The 23,528-nt window shown below is 30.6% G+C and overlaps 1 protein-coding gene and 1 long non-coding RNA gene across 3 annotated transcripts; one reads left to right on the top strand and one right to left on the bottom strand.

Moving 5' to 3' along the window:
* Positions 1-8,115: 8,115 nt before the first annotated feature.
* LOC119599701 lies at positions 8,116-19,561 on the bottom strand. Its single transcript, XR_005231092.1, has 3 exons — positions 19,449-19,561; positions 8,739-8,898; positions 8,116-8,441 (listed from the first exon to the last, which is right to left on the bottom strand). It is a non-coding gene; the product is annotated as an uncharacterized LOC119599701 (long non-coding RNA).
* On the top strand, positions 16,018-22,130 carry LOC119599689 (D-2-hydroxyglutarate dehydrogenase, mitochondrial-like). 2 transcript variants are annotated; one of them, XM_037949586.1, is made up of 6 exons: positions 16,018-16,129; positions 20,037-20,135; positions 20,477-21,019; positions 21,077-21,245; positions 21,302-21,431; positions 21,497-22,130. In XM_037949586.1, exons 2-6 carry the CDS (start codon positions 20,037-20,039, stop codon positions 22,068-22,070), a joined length of 1,515 nt encoding a protein of 504 aa, XP_037805514.1. In that variant the 5' UTR covers positions 16,018-16,129; the 3' UTR covers positions 22,071-22,130. The 2 variants fall into 2 exon arrangements, with proteins under 2 accessions (XP_037805514.1, XP_037805505.1); XM_037949577.1 differs by lacking the exon at positions 16,018-16,129 and adding an exon at positions 19,524-19,714.
* Positions 22,131-23,528: the final 1,398 nt, after the last annotated feature.

The raw sequence follows: 23,528 nt of genomic DNA, 5'->3' as shown, positions 1-23,528 counted from the left end.
TCTTGGAATAATGAAACGGTGGGTAGAACCACAAAGATTCTATGGGGTGACCCTGATGAGAGCAAGACGAGAAATCTTCTCAAAATGAGCAAGTCTGAGGTTAGTATGATGGTACGTATTCTCAGTGGACACACAGGATTACGAGCACATCTATACAAAATTGGACGTGCGAATTCAGACGAATGTAGAGCATGTGGAGAGGACAGTGAAACTCTGGAGCACTTTCTTTGCCATTGTCAGGCATTCGTCGAAGTTAGATCCAAGTATCTTGGAAGTGATGTTATTCCGGAAATAACATTCTTAACCAACACCGATTGGAAGATTCTTAGGAATTACGTCCAGGAAACTGAGTTTCTGAACATTCAGTAAACAATTTTTTTTTTTTTTTTTTTTTTTTTTTTTTTTTTTTCTTGAATTGGAGCGCACAACAGGCCCGATAGTGGCCTAGGTGTATTTCTTCGGATTTGATGTAGTATACATCCTCCTATCAACCTAACCTAACCTAACCTAATAAAAATCTGATTTAAGTTTTCAATTTTTACAATAATTCGTTATTTGGCTTATAAAGACCACCTTCAGATTTTATGTTAACATACGTATAATTATGATCAGATTTTTCGAAAGTTTGGATACCAAATTCTTTTAAACCCATTTTTGGAATTAAATGTCCCGCAAAATTTTCTAACCCATCCATTTGAATGTCATTGAAATTGTTGAGATCTTCCAATAAAAATCCTAAAAGTTATGACCTTCCAATAAAAATCCTAAAAGTTATGACCTTTTTGTTGAAAAAACTAAAAATGTGGTCAAAATATAACTTTAACCACCTACCTGTTCCTTTTACGTTCAACATATCTACAGAAAAATTCTTTGTTATATTATGGTTGGAATTGCTTAGAGATTAAAGTTCTTCCACCATATATTTTGTTAACAATTTACCCTTAAACATAAAGTCGACAAAATGATTCCGCAGCAATTTAATTCGATGTGGTACATCAGCAAACACATATACTAATTTATTACCTTTGGAAGGATGTGTAAAGTAGGGCTTAGACGACGAAATATCCATGGACTTCCACATTTGCTGATTTTCTGGCCCTAAGTCACTTACTGCCAGCCACCGTGAAACCAATTTTAACAAGTTCGGATATTACTAATAATAACACCTCTTTTTCATTTTAAAGTTGAAGTTGTAAAAAATTGGCTGCTTCCAGCTGCCTCTTAAGCCACGTACCGTGATAACTTGTACCATTCGTTGAGGTTCTAATATAATATAATTTGTCCGGTGGTAAGCCCACTCTTCCCGGCATTTCATCTCATCGAATGATATGACACACAATTTTTCTTCCAATGTCATATCAAAAGCTCCCATTTGGCATATGATTTGACTTTGTATTCCAGGTACGACATGTAGCATAGAGACTCATCTGCGGAATGTTGCAGGTGATGGTAAAGGGTGACCTTTTCTGCGTAGTAGCTTATAACAACGTGTTTATGTGTTAAAAATAAAGCAACATTGAGTCTTGCGGGCGTTAAAATTGACTTTGCTAACACGACCCCACTCAGAGTTTTTTATCAAGTCTTGATTGAGCGATTCACTCATATTGCTCCTCATTACTCCAATCTCTAGAGCGCTTCGCCTTTAATTGGATGAATAAGAAAGGCAGATATAAATGTCATCAGCAACACCATTTCTCCGAGAGGAGGTCTCCCGTAGAGCAACCTCTATGGAAGCCATACTGGCAGTCGTTAAGTTAATTGTTGGTCTATACATATTTGACAAGATGGAAATTAATTTGCCAATATGTTCTTTAGATTAAAGTGAAATTAATTTTCTGAAAGCCGTAGATATGTATCTGCTAGATGGTAGTTGAATATGTCTATCAGACATGCTTTCGAGAAATTTCCTATTTACCAGCAAAATTCATGACGGATATGTTTTGTAACTAATCATAAATAATCTATTTTTTTGTACAAAAATTAAATCATATCTAAATATACATACAGTGAATCAATTAAGTAATTTGCCCATGTAAAATTTTATAAATTTTAAGAAAAAACTTTATCTGAACAATTATTTTTAGCAAAATAAAGCAATTTGCTTGTTGTATTTTTTAAAGAATATCTTATATTTTAATTTTCTACCATAAAAAGTAAAATCGTGATATTAATTAACGAGATTTTTGATAAAAGGTGAACGTATTGTTAATTTTTAAGGTCAATAAAGTATTTTGCTTTTTTAGGTTTTTTGTTCATTTTTTTAATATTGCTGTATTATTTTATAAAATTTAATATTTTTATTACTCCTATTAGAATAACATTTTTTAGATATTTTAGTAGTGGACATTTCTTAACCGATTTATTATCCTATATACCTATAAGAATTTTTCAATATTTGACTTAACATGAAATCTATCGTTTCTTTGATTTAATTTCGAAAATAATAAGTAATTTTGAATTGGATACATGATATATTAGGAAATCAATGGATTTGGATCTAGAAAAAAATATTAGTGGGGTATAAATCTATAGATTATAACAAAAATAATCTGGGATTTTGGTCATTTTGTATTGATAAACAAAAACTACATTGCGGAAACCCCATCCATTTGGGGAGTACTGTGTGAATTTTATTTAGAGTTGTATAATATTGATTCTTATTCAATAAAGCTAACACTAAGTACCATCCTAGCCACTCTAAGTATGGGGATATCACCGTATACCACTATAGAACTATTACATGCTAGAATTTTGATATTCTACCTCATATTTTGAATGCATTATTTTATGAATAAAATACAATAGGCGTAGCTGGATTTGGATAGATATTCTTGATTTGGGTTCTAACTATATATAAGTGTATGTATTAGCTGAAAAATATTGCTTTTGTGGATCTTAGGTGACGAGAACCGCCTCTATTTGTAAATATCTAAATTAAGTATTTTTCCCGTACCACACGATAGTTCACTTTATAATGTTTCCAAGCAACCTAAGGTCTGTTTAGGGGTTTAAATTTAAACATAGTGTTCTTTTAAGTTCGTATATGGACTTTGGAGAAGATAAATGAGGACTTCAATGGTTTTAGCTTGGATACAAGTCGCTCTCCTTTGGCAGTTAAAGATTTTTAAAGACAACTCAGTGCGTTTTTTTAATAATTCTTTGTGTTATTTCATCAATTACTATATTTTTTATTTTTTAATGATTGATTAAACATCTCATAATTGAATTTCATTGATTTATACTTGTTCTAAAAATCTAAACTAATTTTTTATATTGGAATTGCCTCATTATTTCCCTTTAAACATTTTTAACGCAAATAACTACACAGTTTCACACAATAACGATATGATTTTTGAAAATTACAATTGAAAAATACTTAACACGTGTCCTTTTAACAATAAAACAATAAATTCCAAAAATAAATTAAAAAATAATTTGAAAAACCCAACGAAATTAACTGGAAACTTCAATATGCAAAATACTTTATTGACGTGCAAATTCTGATGAAAAATAATAAAATGCAACAACAAATGCACAAAAATTTTTATTTTAATATTTTTTTCTTGGTTTTCCCATTCTACACAATCTCTATTTTCAATTGGAAAACATAAATTTACTTTTTACCTGTTTTTTGGATTTTATTTATGAACAAAAAACAAAATTCTCTTAAAAAAAGGTAGGCAAAAAACTTAGTTGATTCACTGTATATAATTTAAATACATTCATAAATGTTGTAGGTTATACTACAAAACTGGTCTGCCGGGCCAGACTATACTTTCTTACTTACTTGTTTTTTTTTACTATTTCAGTTTCTAAAAAATTGAGTCTAAACGATTAACAGGCTTAACGCCATTTTCCATTTTAACAAAATATTGTTTGAAATCATTTGAAAAAGGAAATTTAAAATGCCGTCGCTAAAACAATATTCTCCATTTTTTTTTTAATGCCAACAGGTAAATGTAAAAAACGCCCTTTTATTTAGTCTTCCAAAGACATTAATAATGTATCAACATTCTAAGGGTTGAAATGAAATAGATACAACAACATGTGTGTTTGTTTTACATTAGTAGTTGTTGTCTCTTTTGCTCAAAATTGCTTAAATGCAGCCATTGTTCTCTTTATTAAATACAAACATACCTACTTACATATGAATTAAGGGGAAAAGTATGACTATGGTGAAATTCAAATGAACAAATGGGGAGGGGAAAACGAGTAAAAATGAGAAACGTGGTGTGTTATAATAACATGGTTGCATATGATAGTAGTATAGTATGAAATCACTTAAATTAAGAAGTCTGTAAAATTATCAGAGCCATATAAATTATTTATTACTCACTTTTTCCATACAAAATGTCTTTAATAAAGAATTTCAAGTATAATAAAAATTATTGCTTGTATCAGGGATGGAAAATGAGATTTTGTTTCAGTATCAAAAAATATTTCAGAGGGTACTTTTTTGGCCCTCAGAGTACTAAAATCATTTTTTGGCTAACAATTAAGATAACATTTCACTTCGAGGATCATGTTGGTCATTCCTTAGGTACATTTTTATTTAGAAATTTTTATACGGAAGTAGAAAAGCCATTATGTGTTGATATGATGAATCTTTGTCGTCCCTCAATGTTAACCTTTTAGATATAATTTGATGAAATTTGCTACATAATTTCTTGCCCAAGGAAATGGTTACATGATATCCTATAGGTACCATAAGTACAAATATTACACCGATATTGTACTTTGTAAATATGTTAAATTTAAAGCAGTCATGATACAATTTGTTATATTTCAATATTTCAGGCCACATTTGACCCTAGGCCCTATACGAGAATGAATTTAGAAATTCAACTTAACGTTAATAATTGAGCTGCAAATATTATTATGTATTAAAAGTTTGTTTATTGTCAATAAATCGCTTTAATATGTACATAATATGTATTAAATTAAAATCCGACGTAGGTGTCATTTGTTAAAAAATCAATTGTCCTATAAAATTCTATACATTGTGCTCCATACCATGAGACCTTATATAGGATATTTACTCCTACATCCGATTCTGAATATGACAAGAAACAATAATTTGCTTTAAAGTTCAAATATTTTTGACCAAAAACTTCTTAATTATCTTTGGTTAAATGCCTAATTTCAAAACATTTGTTTTAAAGTGGAATATTTTTGCAAAATTTAAATTTCTGGTAATTTTATCATATAATATTTACAACGGAATTTTAATTAGATTAATATTCATATAATGTCAATCAAGATAAAAATAAATACAATTTCCGATTCCATTTTGAAATGAGCTGCATTGATAATTTGCAAAACATACTTCTAAAAAAGTCGTTTTAAAAGTAGATCTTTTAAATTCTGGTAATATTGAAGAGAATTCCATTACTCTATAATTTTATTAGCCGTTTTTTCTAAAACTTTTAGTTGATGCATTTTTGAGAATTATATGTAAATATGTGCCAAAGCATTCTTGTAATTTTAAATTTGAAAAATATGATACATTGTTTCAAAGATACTTTGAGAGTATCAAATAAGACTCGGGAGTATCACGGTATTTTTGAACATCAAATAGTATCAAAAAAAGTACGATCGTACCAATTTTGCCATCCCTGGCTTGTATAATAAAGTTTAAAATATTTGGATATTGTCAGCTAAAATAACAGTATATTATGTTACGCCTAAAAATATGCAAACATTTAACGCATACATGTATATCCGCGCATGATCTGGTGCCGGTATTTGTTCAGCCTTACGACTGTATTTATAAAAACTTATTTTAGATTTATTAAACAATTTTAGGCAAAATTCAGGAAGATCGTATTCCTAAACGTCAAATAGCTTAAAACACCTTAAACCATTGACAAATAGAATAATTTTATTGTAGGATCGACCCTTCTTTAAGCCAACAATAAGCTAATTTTTAACAAAATGTTTCTCAGACTAAGCTTTTTTCATTAATTTTAGGTTGATAGCGAAAACTAATTATGGTTTCTTTTAAAATAAAATCAAAAAATTATAATTTTAACGTTTACAAATTTGTAAATAAAATCCCAGAAAAATTTTAAACGATTATATTTTGGGAAAAAACTCAAATCATGAATATTTCAAAATATTCCAATTGACCAGCACCAGTGTACACTAAAGAGGTATATGGTATCGAACGAGGTGATAATTTTTTTGTTTCCTTATATATATACTTTTTCTGTCAAAATTTGTTTTGTTTATCTGAAATAATTGTACCAAAATAAAATTTGAATAATAAAAAATTTAAAAATGTTCAGTTTGTAAGAAAATAATATTGTTTGCACAAAAAATACATTTCAACCATCTTCCGCATTGCGCCCTTTGTTAGGTTCGCTGTCTTTAGCCAAACTTTATCCGTTTATAACGGAACTTAAATGACACAAATCAGGTCATTTCAGATATCAAATATCCCCCGTATTGCGAACGTTGCCAAGGCCGTTGTCGTTAGCCAAACTTTGGTAGCCACAGCACAACTTTGTTGGCACAAATCAGGCCAATTCAGATATCAACAATGTTGAATATTGCGCCCGTTGCCTGGTCCACTTTCATTAGTCAAACTTTGGTAGCTAAAAATACAAATTTAGTGACACAAATCAGGATATTCCAGTTATCAAAAATCTTGCTTTTTTGGGTCCATTGTCAGGTTCTCTGAGCACCACCTAAAAGACTTTGTTCGCTTTGATTGACATTAGATTTCATGGCATGCTTCTTTTGTTTTCATATTAAAAAAAGTTCTTCTATTGCTTTTATTTCTTTCTTACGTTTGATTCTAAACAATCTAAGATATCTGCATGAGATTTAAATCAATTTGTAGTCATTTGCGAAATAGTTAATTTATAAATTACCGACTATTTTATTTCCTACAGGGATGTCACACATAACAACTCACAAACCAATGTAAGCTGGATTAGAGCAGAAAGGAATAAGTATTAACTGTTGTACCTGTCCACTACTGTATTTCCACTCTCAAAAAAATATAAGCTGTATTACCAACATATTACTGCTTTATAAGTCATTCTACCAATTGTTTCCTGGATCGGTCCATTATTGGTCATAGCTCCCATATGAGGCCCACTTTCGAAAATCACTTAAACGCACATATTTCATTGTCAAGTAAAGATATGTATCTCGATAAAATTCGAATCACTCTACGAAATTTTTTCCGTATAGGCCCGTAATTGATCATAGCTCCCATATAAGGTCTACTTCTGAAAATCACTTGAACGCAAATATTTCATTATCAAATAAAGCTATCTTGATAAAATTCGACACAAATATGTTTTGTGTACATATGAATCACTCTACGAAATTTTTCCGGATAGACCCGTAATTGGTCATAGACTTCCAAAAATCACTTAAACGCACATATTACATTAATTTATAAATCTATTGGAATAAAGTTCGGCTTGAATTTTTTTATTTGGCACATATGTAAATTATTATACGAAACTTTTTCCTGATCGGTCTATAATTGGTCACAACTCCCATATAAGGACATGGGATATATAAGATATAAGTAACTAAATGAACAATATATTTATTAACTGATTTCGTTGTTGTTCTTTAAAAAAGTTATGTGTATTGTAGTGGTCCATCAACATTTTACTGTGTTTAAGTATTAGCTAATATCGTTTCTAGATCAATTGAATTTGAGTTGTGACATAACAATTTCGATAATATTAACAAATGTTGATTCCTTCTCAAAAAAAGACGAGGTCTTTTTTGTAACTTGCACAATCTGAGACTACCTCTGAATATTTTCTCAACAAATTATAAATAAAAGCATGGAAAACAACAACAACGAGATAAAGCAGTAATATGTTGGTAATACAGCTTATTTTTTTTTTTTTTTTGAGTGTGGAAATACAGTAGTGGACAGGTCAACTCTAATTTTATTAGAATAGCTTTATTTATCAATGAAATATTTGCGTTTAGATGATTTTTAGAAGTGGACCTTATATAGGAGCTATGACTAATTATGGACCGACTGGGATCTACGTTGGTGATTTCTGTTCATATTATATTTGCATAAACAAAATTTTGTGTTGATATCAATATATTTGAGGGAGTTATTAACGATAAACTAATATAAATAAGTTATCAGTATTGACAATAATTATAGAAAAACCTTTTTTTTAAGAACTTTTGCACTCTTCTGTGCAGTTAAGAAATCGTTTCATTAGTTCCGACTTTTTCAATTACAATTCGTACATTTTGTTATCCATTTCTTTTAGTTCTTTGTTCTGTTCTTTAATTATTGTTTCCATTTTGTCAAATCTTTTTTAAAAGCTCACTTTTAAAATTACTTTTTTAGATTTTTTGACGGGGATTAAATTAAGCACAAGAAGACGATCCCATTGGTGAAGTATCTGGTCGTCATTAAGAATTTCTATACGTGTTTAATTCAGTATCTAAAAATAGAATACAAATAAAACAGGAATACATATTTAAATTAATTAAAAAATAACATGTCTTCAAGATTTTACATTGTGAAATTTAAAGTTTCCTAGAATGTTATCGATTTGGGCATAAAATGACCATGTTGTTTATTATATAAAGTTTATCTTTTCTAAAAAAGAACAGAAAGAGATGCTATATAATTATGACTAAAAAGACGACTATTTTCTTGAGATCAAATCCAATTTTTTTCAGACATTTTTAAATGTATTTTTCTATATTTTGTAGTTAAGTTATGGAGTTTCTCATACCTTTAATTATGCGTATAAAAGTATAGTTCTGAATTGCAGTCTTCTCTTTACTTCCAGACCACGTAAAATATGTAACACATTCGTCTGTTATAATTTGTTTTAATGAGTATCTGGTAAAATATCCGACATTCTCTCCGCCTATTCGTTTTGGAAATGTTTTCTGTAAATTACAAAAGGGTTCTGTTATGATTATATATTTTAACAACTGTTTTGTTCCTCAAAATTATTTATTTGTTCTACATTGTGTAACGGGAATACTTTAAAGTGTGAAGAAATCCCTTGCTCGCTCCTTGTTCAATCTTCTAAGTTCATTTTTAATAGTTAAAACTTCCTCCATTAATCGGGCGACGGTATGTTTTGTTCCTCAAAATTATTTACATATTTGTTCTACATTGTGTAACGGGAATACTTTTAAGTGTGAAGAAATCCCTTGCTTGCACCTTGTTCAATCTTCTAAGTTCATTTTTAATAGTTAAAACTTTCTCCATTAATCGGGCGATGGCATTCCTTTGACATGCCATTCTCTTTCAACATAAGCCTTCAGGCTTGAAATTTCTTCAACAATCCTAGTTTCTAAGAAAAACAGTATTTTTCAAAACCATATTTTTAAATAAATTTCTTACGTTTTTTAATTACATACATATGTTTTTTAATTTCAATCACGATATGAAAATTTTCTGATGATGGAAAAAAATGACAGCAAAATCAATGAATGTAAAGTATTCGCCCTTTTGCGTACATCTTATACAAGAGTAATAACCCGTGTGCCCCTTACAACTTAGAACAAATGATCTTGCTGGCGCGTCCATTATGAAGCAGCGTACACTTTATTATATTATATTTATATTATAATTGCGAAAATTAAATGTTAGTCCATTGCTAATTAAGTTTTTAATTTCTAAGATTAATGGTGACAAGTATTCATTAACATATTTTGGCTTAGTGTATCCCTCATAAACTCTAACTAATATCTTCTTTGGGTACTACGCTGAATAATAATACGCAAAATTAGTTTGTTAGAACTTTTTGGTATGGGTAATCCATCGATATTAAATTAAATTAAAATTCCAATTGGTTGTCGCAATTTCTTTGATTTATCTTTGGGCGATTTTCACAAAATTCAAAATGGAAAAGGAAATAAGAAATGATCAACAACAATTTATCTTTGGGTGATTTTCACAAAATTCAAAATTGAAAAAGAAATAAGAAATGTTCCACAACAAAATTCATTACATTTTATTATAACAACATCAATTTATAAAATACACGTGTTTGGAACTGAAAATCTAACGTAATATTTTCATAATATTATACAAATCACGTCAAGCTGTAATTTAAAGAGAGTGTTTCCAATTAGCTGACCACAGCTATATATACTTAATGGGTCTTAGACGAATATTTCGATGTGTTACAAACGGAATGACAAAAACAATATACCCCCATCTTTTTTGATGGTAGGTATACAAATTTCAATTTATTTCATTTTTCCGACTATATCATTACTTTAGCAACAGCAAAACAAAAGGAACAACAACAACGCACAGTGGGGCAGAAAGGAAATTTTTTGGAAATAAATCTGGCATTTCTAAACGGCTGATCCGATCGGGATAAAATTTGGCGTGTCTTAACTCTTTTATTAATAAAATAAAATTTTCTTTAAGAACATATAACAATTTTATAGTTTTCTAAAAGGTATCTTTACGCAGAACGCTTTGACGTAAAAACTTGTCCTATTTTTTTTAAATGTTGCCACTGCGTCCTTCCGAATATGACCTATTTTTTATCAAAACTTCAATTTTGGGCAACATGTTCTAAAATCCCAAAGCTGGGATCAGCAAACTGAAAGCAGTTTTGGAAACCTCAATATGTTTTCTATTTACTCCAAAAGTATTTTCCCAGCCCTGAAAGAAATGTGGACCCTATGGGGAATTGCGGGATGCCCTTTGACCTTTTAAATTTTTTTTGAATTTTCTTATTTGAAATGAAAAATTTAACAAGCGTTGAAAATTTCATTGAGTTTTGTTCATAAATAAAGATTTTGTCATATATTACATATTTGTTTAATTTCTAAAACTATGATTTATATCAAAATTTTAATAGGGTCGCAGATAGCTACAACAATTTAGTCCATAATTATCACTTAATATCATTTTTAGTTAGATATGGAAATTCTCGACCCTTTACAAAAAATGTCAAGCCAATATCTCAATTACATTTAAAAATATGTTCATTTGAACCTGTGTCCTTTAATTTCATCTTTTACATATTTTAGTATTAAGTATGACAGAACATATTTAAATATTATATTTACCTATTTTCTATTTGTTTGCTTATCCTTATAATTGAAAGGTCCTATTATGCTTAAATTTTAAAAAATGTATAACTATTTTTTACCTAAATTTTTTCGACAGATCATTTCGTTCTGTTTCGTTTATGATCATGTAGGTAAAAATATACAGGTAATGATAATTTCGATTCATTCACTAATAAGAAATATCAATGACTGAATTACAGGTTATAGTAATATAGTCCTAAATGTTAATAGGTAGACAATTCGTAATTTTTTACTTTAGAATACCTGTATCGGTAATGACAAGAATTGGTATATAAGTAAACTTCTTAGATTTTAAGTACCATATTTAATAAATCTACAATGAAGATTACATTAAAGTACGAAGAGTTGTGTTCCGTTTTATGGAGTGTATCTTCAAAAGGGCCAGAAAGAATTAAAGACATTTCAAATTATATAAAAACTACATATAGTAGAAAAGTAGACAAAACAGGCATATCAAAAATTGAAAACTTTTTGATGTAAAAAGTAAGTCTGTGGATGGAAATCAAAAGAAATTTCTATTAAAATTTTGTAGTTGGATGGAAACTACTACGGAAATCTCAACTTACAACACATCAACAGGAGCGCCTTGCAAGTCATACTAAGACTTATGTTCAAGGTCAAAAAAAAGAGGGTCACACAAAAACTTTTTTCAATCTCAAATGAGGAAATTGCTGATACATTTAACGAAATGCTGAAAAAGGAAAACCAACCTATGGATGCCGTACATATTGCAATTATTCTTCCTAATGCATCACCAAAACGACTTAAGCGAATTGTGGAAAGTATACCAACTCCAACATCACAATCAAATTTTACTGAAGAGGAAGCAATAGCGCTTATGTTGGAACTGGGTCTCAGTCGAAATAAGTACCAAATATTAAGGAAAGCTCTGCATGAAAAAGGACACAATATATTACCATCATAGAAGGCGATCTAGGAAAAAAACAAACTATCCTACCATCACCTATTGCTGTTAATGATGTGGAAGCTTGTATTGATATATCATCTTTGCTCGAAAACACAGGATCAAGAATTGTGTCAGACTTTTCAGAAGGCCAACTAAGGAAAATTCATAACTGTGATGTTGTCTTAATATGTAAGTGGGGATGTGACGGTTTATCAACACTTCCAGAATACAAACAAGCTTGTGGAAGTCGGACATTAGCAGACTACAAAAGTGTATTTATGTCATCATTAGTGCCATTACGAATTCGTTCATATTCCCTTAATCCATCATCGTCAAGCATCGGAAATTCATTTGAAGATATATATATATATCAATACAACTCCGGGTTCAAAAAATTTTTGTAGACCCATTGGATTTGAACATATAAAGGAGTCAAAGAAAACAACAAAAGATTTAGTGGAATATTTAAAAGATGAAATAAATGCACTGGAGCCCATTTGCATAAAAATAAAGGAATTCTCTATTAACGTATCATATCAGCTAAGCTTAACAATGATTGATGGAAAGGTCAGCAATGCCATAACAGAAACTTCTTCCTTCTGGAGATGCTCAATATGTAATGAGAAAAAGTCGCAATTCTCAAATATAAACAAAAGCAGAAGTATTAATGAAGAAGTCCTGTCTTTCGGAATTTCACCACTTCATGCCAGAATACGATTTTTGGATTACTTTTTACACATAGCATACGACCTCAAATATAGAAGTGTGCCAGAGAATCTTACTAAATCAACAAAAAATAATGAAGAATTGCAAGAACTGAGAGCTGCGGAAAAAAGCAGAATCCAAGAAGAATTTAAAGTTCAGATGGGATTAAACATCGACAAACCACTTCCAAGTTGCGGTAGTACGGCTAGAAGGTTTTTTCGTGATTTTGAAATTACTTCAAAAATAACTGGAATCGACAAGGAGTTGCTTCGAAGAGTTAACACTATTTTAATGGCACTGAATAGTAAACATAAAATTAATGGAAATCGATTTGGGGAATATACATCTGAAATTTCTAAATTACTTGTATCTCTGTATCCATGGAGGGAACTAACACCAACAGTACACAAAGTATTGTGTCATGGTCAAATAATAATTGAATCGAATATTCTTCCACTTGGAGAGTTAACAGAAGAAGCCCAGGAAGCGAGGAATCGAGATTTTAAGCATGTTCAACTATTCAGCTCAAGAAAATGCTCCAGGCAATCACAGAATGAAGATATTTTTAATAGTTTACTTCTATCTTCTGATCCTGTTCTTTCAACTATGCGAAAAAGATGGATTTGTTATGAAACTCTGTGGTTTGTGTGGGGTGATTTAGGTGTTGTTGTGCGTGGCTCATAATAAAATTATAATTTTTTTATTGTATATACAATGTTATAGTCTTTAATAAAATAATTAACTAAATAATTTTTAAAAATTGTCCAAATATTTTATTCAACACCAAATGTATGTTCTGTCATACTTAATACTAAAATATGAAAAAGATGAAATTAAAGGACACAGGTTTAAATGAACATATTTTTGAATGTAATTGAGATATTGGCTTGAAATTTTTTGTAAAGGGTCGAGAATTTCCATATCTAACTAAAAAATGATATTAAGGGATAAATATGGACTAAATTGTTGTAGCTATCTACGACCCTATTAAAATTTTGATATAAATCATAGTTTTAGAAATTAAACAAATAATAAAATGAACAAAACTCAATGAAATTTTCAACGCTTGTTAAATTTGTTATTTCAAATAAGAAAATGCAAAAAAAAAAATTGAAAAGGTCAAAGGGCATCCCGCAATTCCCAAAAATAGGAATAAAAATCCCAAAAATGGGATTTTTTACTTTTTTGCCCATAGGGTCCACATTTCTTTCAGGGCTGGGAAAATACTTTTGGAGTAAATGAAAAACAAAAAAAAATGGCACGAGTTTAAAAATTTTACATGTCGTAGGTACCCTACTTTGAGCCGCCACAGCGCCGTCCCTGGGGCATCTGCAGGGTTCATCTTCAAAACTTAAACTCGAATACTCCTTGGCTACGCTTACGCCAAATTTTATCCCGATCGGACCGTTTAGAAATGCCAGATTTATTTCCAAAAAATTTCAATTCTGCCCCACTGTGCAACGCTAAACGAAATAAAACACACAAAAAAATAAACCAACAGACGTCCAAACATACGAAACAAAATACACAATAAAACAAAAGCAAAATACACAACGCAATGAAGCCAACATACATCCAAACACAGGAAACAAAACAATAAGCAGTGTTGTTGTTGCTTATTTTTCAAAGCATTGATGAAATTTTCAGAGGTTGTCTCGGATTTTTGCTTATATCTCCGTTATTTATGGACGGATTTTGCTGAAAGCATGCCTAACAGAATTATTGAAGATTTGGATCCTGAAGATATCTGGGGCCTTCAGATTTCAACAAACACACAGACAGACGGACAGATAGTCGCACATGGCTTAATCGACTCCGCTATCTATAAGGATTCAGAATATATATACTTTATAGGGTCGGAAAATAAGGATTCAGTATATATATTCTTTTTAGGGTCGGAAAATTATATTGTGGAAATTACAAACGGAATGACAAACTTATATACATATACCCTTCTCACCAAGGTAAAGGGCATAAATATCACCCTTAACACTATTGTTATTATGCTTTTAATGTGTTTTATAATTTAACTCGTCAAAATGAAATACTTTTAAACATGTAAAATGTATGAAGAAACAAGTCGAACTTCATTATACCCTACACCACTTTAGTGGGGAGGGTACATATATTCGGTTTGAGCTGATGTTTGTAACATACAAAAATATTCGTCCTATACCCACCTTAAAGTATACCAATCGGCTTAGAATCGTTTTCTGAGTCGATTAAGCTTTTTCCGTCCGTCCGTCTGGCTGGCTGTCCATGTAAACCTTGTGCGCAAGGTACAGGTCGCAATTTTCAAGATAATTGGATGAAATTTGGCACACTCCTTTTTCGGCCCAAGGACGAAGCCTATTGAAAATGGTTAAAATCGGTCCTTTATTTCACCTAGCCCCCATACAACAGAACCGCCCGAAAAGGGCTTCTGAGCTCATAATTATGTTAAATATACCTGTATATTGATAAAAAGCGGCACAACTAAGTTTTATACAAGCCTTGATGACCTTGCCAAATTTCATAGAGATCGGGCCTCATTTGACCCCAGTTCCCATACAAAGTCCCCTTCAGAGAATTACTTGAATGTCCAAAATTAACTTATAAACACAAATATAGCGATGAAATTAAGCACAATAAAATATTATGTAAATATAAATATATTCACAAAATTTTATCAGGCTTGGTCCATATTTGCCCCTAGCCCCCATATAAAGCCTCTTTCAGAAAATTAGTTTTTCATCCATAAATTGCTTAAATGTATCGGAACAAGGTAATAGAAGATAAATGCTTTATTATGAAAAATAAATCACATTTAATATTCATAACTGGTGTAGGGTATCATATGGTCGGTCACGCCCGACTATACTTTCTTACTTGTTTTTATTAACACTGGTTTCGCATTTACTTCTTGCAATACTGTTTTTTAAAGAAAGCAAAAAATCAGCTGTTACATTTGTTTAGAAAATAAAACACAGAGCAAAATTGTTAGAAAATGAATTAAATTATAGATTAGGAATACAAACAAACGTTTTCGTTATTCTTCTTTGCGATTCCATTTTTGTTATCATAAGAAATTCACTCAAAATTCGCACAAAACGTAATAAGTAAAATAAGAAATATTTATTATTTAAATAAGTTGGCTCTTCTTAAATAAATAATAAAACAATAATTGAGAATTTACTAATGTCTATATGTACATACATACATACGTATATGTATGTACATATGGAATAAATTTTATATATAAAGAGAATATTTAGTCTTCAAATAGATAAAAGAGCATTTTTAATGACTAGCAGTTTTTTTGGTTGATGATTATCATTTGTTTGTTGTTTTATTTAATTGTACAAAAATAAATTTAGTTTGTTGTTGTGTTATTTTTTTGAACGTTACTGTAGACGATCTTTGAGTGGAATGTTTTTAGTTATTAACAAATAGTCAAAAAGAAAGGTATAATTATTTTTTTTCTTTTAAATTAATTTTAAATAAATAATTTTTAACAATTCAAATTGATAATAATAAAAGGGTTTGTGTATAAGTTTTATTATGACTTAATATGAGAATAAAATTAAGACACAAGTGTTGTAAAAATATTCGTGGTGTATTAACAATATTACAATAATATTATTGTTAATTAATATATTTTTGAAGCATATAAAATAAAAAATTGTGAATATGTTATTTTTATCAAGTGTCTATTTGACAAATAAACAAATGTGAATAAAAAACAATAACAAATAGTAAATTAATATTAATCAATCAAAATGAGAGATAAAGAGAATACACTCTCCCATAAAAAACTAACAAAATTTCATTATCAAATTCTGTAGTAACAGGTATGGGATTTGAAAAATGTAACAAAATATTAATCGAGAGTGTGTTATTTAAGAATACTCCAATTCCAAAGTAAAATAATTCTCCAATCCCTGCAATATTGGACCTAATTCAATAACATTTTGTACAATTTTTTGCAATCCAAAAACTGTTAAATATAATAGAAAACACCAAAAAAGTTTATATGTTATAAGTTTTTCAATTTTAAAAGTTCAAACAAAATTAATTTAAAATATTTCGTTTATTTCATATATTTGTGTAAGTGCTTTTCAAATAGAAAAACTTTTAACATTTACGTCAATTATTTTTATCATAGAATAGATTATTGAAAATGATATTGATAACTTAACATAATCATTTATTCATTTAAACAACATCGTTGCATATACCGTATTGTTCGAAACCTAAGCAACTTTTTTTTGGCATTGTATACAAAGTGCTATATTTTCCATTTTAATTGATTAATTCAAAATTATATAATTGATTTGTATAATATTATGGGTCTACATTATAATAACAACAATTAAAGTTTAATTCCATTTCGCTGTGAGTTACAAGAAAATAATAACCGAATTAACTTCATAAATAGATGTTCGAAACTTAAGCAACTTTTTGATCTTTTTATGAAAATCTTTGTTTCTTTTGAGTTCCAAGCACCTTTATGGAATAGATTAGTTACTAGTGTAGTTCGCAATGAATCCCAATCGGATTTGTAGCCATTCGCCAGTTGGAATGTTTTCTAAAACTGCGAGTTCATACCCAGCACTTCAGAACGCCGAATAGTATCTCTAAGGGATTTAAGTCAGGAGATTTTGATGGGCAATCAAAGAATTTGGCTCCTATTACCCGATAATTACTCTTAGATCAACTTTGCCAAACATTTTGGTTCATTATCATGCTGAAAATCGCAATAAAGTAAATTGTTCGGTGTACTCAATCATATGATTAATTTTGTTGGCCAAAAACGTCCCAGCGAGAAAAACAATCCAACTTTGTTTGTGTTTCAACATCAGGACTAACTGTTCTCTTCAAAAAACATGGCCACAACCTTAAATTATTGCTCTCCATTCTTTATTGGACCTTACTAAAAGGGTATGTTATAATATTTTCTTTAGCCTTTGAGCCTCGTATAATCTGTCTGAATTTAAGAAGGAAAATGTGGTCCCGTTTGTAATTAAAACTGTTTTTTATTAGTCTTGCAAATCTATTTCAATATTCTACCTAAAATTGTACAAAATTTGTATAAAAATAGAATTTACTTAACTCCGTCCCATGCCACTGCGGCATTCATATGCGGTTGCATCATCGTACATTAAAGACTTAAAAAAGCATAGAGGTCAAACAATTAAGGTTGCGGTGAAGATCTTTGGTGAGTAGAGTAAGTCCTGATGTTGAAATACAAATAAAATTTGACTGTTTTACTTTCTGGGACATTTTTGACCAACAAAATGAATCATATGATTAAGTACATTGAACAGAACAACTTACTTTATTGCGATTTTAAGCATAATAATAAACCATCAAGATCTCCTGACTCAAATCCCTTAGAGATGCTGTTTGGCGTTTTGAAGCGCTGGCGAATGGCTTAAAATCCGATTGGAATTCATTGCGAACTACACTAGTAACTAATCTATTCCATAAAGGTACTTGGAACTCAAAAGGACCAAAGATTTTCATAAGAAGATCAAACAGTTGCTTAAGTTACGAACATCTATTTATGGAGTTAATTCAGTTATTATTTTCTTGTAACTTATTACAAATATATTATATTATATTATACAAATCAATTATATAATTTTGAATAAATCAATTAAAATAGAAAATATAGCACATTGTATGCAATGCTAAAAAAGTTGCTTAGGTTTCGAACAATACTGTACATACATATGTCGCTCATTTACTACAATACCGACATAAATCAAAAAACTTCGTTTTGAGTAAAACACCATTGAATGTTTCGAACATTACTGTACATACATATGTCGCTCATTTGTATGTACATACATATGTCGCTACATTTTATCTCAGAATCTGTCCATGGCCTATAGTGCAATGTCTGTTTATCCATAATTTTATAATTATGAATTAAATTTGAAAATAATTATGTCTTTAAAGTTAATATTTTGATAAGACGTTTATAGTTTTATAATCTGTAAGTCGTGGTTTCGATTTCAACCAACCAACAGGAACGAGAGTGAACTCTCCTCTCTTTAAGCAATATCTGGTCTATATTCAAATCATATTGCACGGCCAAAGTGTACATATATCAAATAGAACGTTTCCTCATAGTCGGTTTTGTAGCATTGGCAATAAACTTTAATGAGTTACATTGCTTTATGAAGTTATATGCCAACTTTAGAATTCCCCTAAATTGTAATTAATTATTTGAACAACTCTTTAGTAGAACGGGATGTGTGAATGCTACATTATATTGTTGGAAAATTAAGTCATTACCCATTAAATCTTCCCCGTGATCATTCAACGAAAATTCTTCTCATCGCTAAATAAATCTCTTTCCCAATTATCGCCAAAATCGATTTTCTTTATGTTTTTTGAAAGGTGCGGGGCGCGCCATACTTTTTGTATATTGAAAGCGTTTTGAGTTACGCAACTCTTACTGAACTCTTCTGGTGCTCTTTGAGATGAAAGCTTTTATTTCTGGAGCAAATAAGTTTTTCCTTGATACCATTCGCATTATAATCGATTTTTGATGTTGAGTCAGCTTTGATTTTGGTCCGGACTTTTCTACCATAATTTTCTTTTAGTTTCAAAAAGTTGTTTGCAACATTAACAGATCTTCCAATCGTTTTTGCAATTTGGTGATTTGAAAGGTTTTGATCTTTATAAGATGACATTTTTCCACATTCTTCAGCTGATAAAGATTTTGCAAGACCCATGTAAATTTAAATTTTTACATGCAAAAATATAATTTTACCTGCACTCCAATAAGGATTGTCTAGAATAATCACAGAACATATATTCAGATCGCTCTAATTTGCTTTAAAAATTGTAATTTTTTTTTGATGTATGAATACACTGACACAAAATGTTATTATAGTTTATGAATATTTGCTAGTGTCACTTTTTATGGACATTTATTCATTTATCGATAAAGTAAGGAAAACACAACAACTAGCAGTTCTTCACAATTCAATTTTATTCCAAGTTTATTATTTGCCAGACATCAATGCATATTTATCTGTATGTACTAGAGTAGTGCTTGATGTTTTATTAGAGATAATTTTTAATCTTATCTAAAGACAATTAAACAATATAAATATATCAAAACAAATTACTTCATATAATAAAATAAAACATTTTATTTTTTATATAAACAATTAAATATTTTATATCAAAAAATAATGAGATTATAAAAGTTTTTAAGAAAATTCAACTTTTATTTTCGGGGTATATTTTAGCTATACACAAATATACAAATATCAGACATTTTAATATTAAAGAGAGATGCACTTTTCTATAGTAACTTTTAAGCCCGTTAACTCCATAAAATTTTTAATTACAGATGCAGCGCCTTAGAACTCTGACGCAACTGAAAAATACTTTGCTATCACCCGCATTTCGAACATACAGTGTATCATCGACATTACCGGAATTAACGCAGGTAATTTAAAAGATAAATCAATTTAAACTATATTTGAGGTTTTCTTTAAATAAAAAATCTATAATAATCGGTCGTTTGCCATTGAAATATTTTATGTTCGCAATATTATGAACATAAAGCAGACAAGAGGATTTATTTACTTTAACATGGTACAATGACTTGGGAAAACAGTTTTCTCCTTTATATGTTTAACACTACGACTACATATATCTTCAAAAGGGATATATTATAGTTTACAGAAAAACATTCATATTTAATCCTCTAGCTGAAAAGAGATTAAGATAGAGAGGAGATTAACAATACAAACATTTAAAGTTACTGATTGACTAATTCATTTTCAGGTACAATTTAATGTCAAGCGTGGCAATTATGCCGAATTAAATGGCAAAGATGTGTCCTTTTTTGAGTCGTTAATTGGCACCACAAACGTTTTAAAGGACGGTGAAGATGACTTACAAGGTTACAATACGGACTTTTGGCGTAGTGTGCGTGGTAACAGTAAATTGGTCCTTAAACCCGGCTCAACTCAGGAAATTTCCGAAATTTTAAAATACTGCAATAACAGACGTTTAGCTGTTTGCCCCCAGGGTGGAAATACCGGTGTAGCGGGTGGATCTGTGCCAGTATTTGATGAAATTATTCTTTCTTTAGCTCGTCTAAATAAAATCATTAGTATCGATGATATAACGGGCATCACAGCCTGTGAATCTGGTTGTATATTGGAAAATTTGGATGCTAAAACTAGAGAATCGGGCCTAATAGTGCCACTTGATTTGGGAGCTAAATCAAGTTGCCATATCGGTGGAAATGTATCTACAAATGCTGGTGGTTTGCGTGTTGTTCGTTATGGTAATTTGCATGGTTCAGTGTTGGGACTGGAGGCTGTAAGTGAACTATATATTGTTTAGTATTTTGAAATTATAAGTTTTATCTTCTTAAAGGTATTGGCTGATGGAAAAGTATTGGATCTTATGTCAGATTTCAAAAAAGACAATACTGGTTATCATCTAAAGCATTTGTTTATAGGATCAGAGGGTACTTTAGGTGTGGTAACCAAATTGGCCATTTTATGTCCACCAGTTCCTGAATCTGTTAACTTGTCTTTCTTGGGTAATTAATAATAAGTAGCACTGTCTAACAAAATATATAATAACTTTAATGTTTAGCTCTTAATTCTTTCGAAAGTGTTTTGGAGACATTTAAAAATGCTAAACGTCATTTGGGTGAAATATTATCCTCTTGTGAAATGATTGACGAGAAGTCTTTAGCAGCTAGCTGTGAAAATTTTAATTTCAAGTATGTAATCGTATTAATAAAATTACATATGAAAATGAGTTAATTATTTACTCTTTCGCATTAAGGTCCCCCATTGAAGGCTTTCCCTTCTATATGATCATCGAAACATCTGGCAGTAATGCTGATCATGATATGGAAAAACTTAATAATTTCCTGCAACACTGTATGGAAAAAGGTGATGTAATCGATGGCACCTGCACTAGCGAACCAAGTAAAATGCTAGAATTATGGAAAATTCGCGAATTAATTGCACCGGCTTTAGATAAAGATGGATATTGCTTTAAGTACGACATATCTCTGCCCTTACGTTCCTTCTATGAAATTGTCAATGTTCTTGACAAACGTGTCGGCCATATGTCAAAACGTGTTTGCGGCTTTGGTCACTTGGGAGATTCAAATCTTCATCTTAATGTTTCCTGTGAGGAATATTCAACTGAACTATATAAAATGATTGAACCATTTGTCTACGAATACACATCCCAGCTGAAGGGCAGTATAAGTGCTGAACATGGTATTGGTTTCCTCAAGAAAAACTATTTGAAATTTTCTAAAAATCCTGATGCTATAGATATGATGAGAAAAATGAAACAAGTTTTAGATCCAAATTGTATATTGAATCCTTATAAAGTTATAGATTAAGGTTATGTTTTTGTATTTAAGAAATAAATAAAGAACTGAAGTATTTGGAAAATAATAAAATGGATTTAAATTATTTATTTAAAGGAACGCGGTATATGAAAGCTTATTTTTATATTACATATGTATGTATGTGTGTTTAGTTTAGAAAAAGATGTACCAAATATATTTCAACTCTTCGAAATTACGTCCCGTAGTTTGATAACAAATCGGTCGGTCAGACGGATGGACGGACATAGCTAAATCGACTTAGAAAATGACTCTAAGCCGATGGGTATTTTAGGGAATAGGTATTTTATGAATATGTGGGTATATTAAGCTTTACAAACATCAAAGTAAGGTAGAAGATCTGGTGAACAATAAGATAGTGGACCACGCAATCGTTTCAAAGGGCTAACAACCAATAGAGAGCGTGAGCTGCGAGTTCAGCATGGGCGTGATGTTGTTGGCATTTCACCTATGTGTTAACACCCTAAAGAACTTGGTGGAAAGTATCCCTCCTCCTTGGGACGCCGCTAAGCTGATATTGGCAAAGAAGAGTGAACTTCCCGTGCCAATTCCTAAAATCGAGGAAATTGGGAAGGTGTCGATTAAAAAGTCTCATATTCCAATGCCAGATAAGTACACCGCAGTGCCATCAATAATACCCACTGCATCAATAGCCACTTCTGTCTACTCGGAGGAGTCAAGTTCAAAGAGCGAGGAGGTGAAAACCAACTCGATGGAAGACAGTTTAATGGATGACCATGATTGAGGTTATCCAAATAAACCTCCAGCGATATGGCCATCAGAGCGTTGGTACTGATGGCTAAAATTAACGCAGGTAAAATACATATAGCTTTAATCCAACTTTTTTTCGCTGATACAGGGTCTCAACCGAGAACATGTATTTTATGTCACAAGAACTTATGTTTCCTCTCAACAGGATTATCCACAACATATATCTCGCTTCCTTTTACCTACCCTTCGATTCTCCGACACCATCACCAACGTCGGATCTGATGAAACTGGTTGAAGAGGCACAAAGGAATAGTAATAAAATTATAATAGGTTTTGATGCAAATTCCTACCATGTAGCTTGGGGTAGTACAAACACCAATCTCAGGGGACAAGCCCTTATGGATTTCCTTAATACAAAAGACATGATCACATTGAACTTAGGTAATAAAGCTACCTTTGTCAATAGAATCAGATAAGAAGTATTAGATATAACTATATGTTTAGAAGAGCTTATAAACGAAATTCAGGATTGGAGAGTTTCGGACGAGCACTGCTTTTCTGACTATCGGTACATAAGATTCAAAATACTAAGACCACCACCAAAGCCAATAAAGTTTCGGAATAAGTCTAAAACTAATTGGACAATGTTCGGGACCTTACTAAAGATCCGTTTAGGTCAGGACACTTTTCAACGTCGCAATAAGGAGGATATAGACGCCAAAGTATAAACGTTCACAAAAG

This window comes from Lucilia sericata, unplaced genomic scaffold, assembly GCF_015586225.1.
Source record: "Lucilia sericata isolate MDLA Ls3-8-SP2 unplaced genomic scaffold, ASM1558622v1 Contig000003F_arrow, whole genome shotgun sequence".
Classification (NCBI taxonomy): Eukaryota; Metazoa; Arthropoda; class Insecta; order Diptera; family Calliphoridae; genus Lucilia; species Lucilia sericata.
The sequence above is the reverse complement of the archived record's forward strand: the minus strand, read 5'-3'. Positions and strand labels throughout refer to the sequence as shown.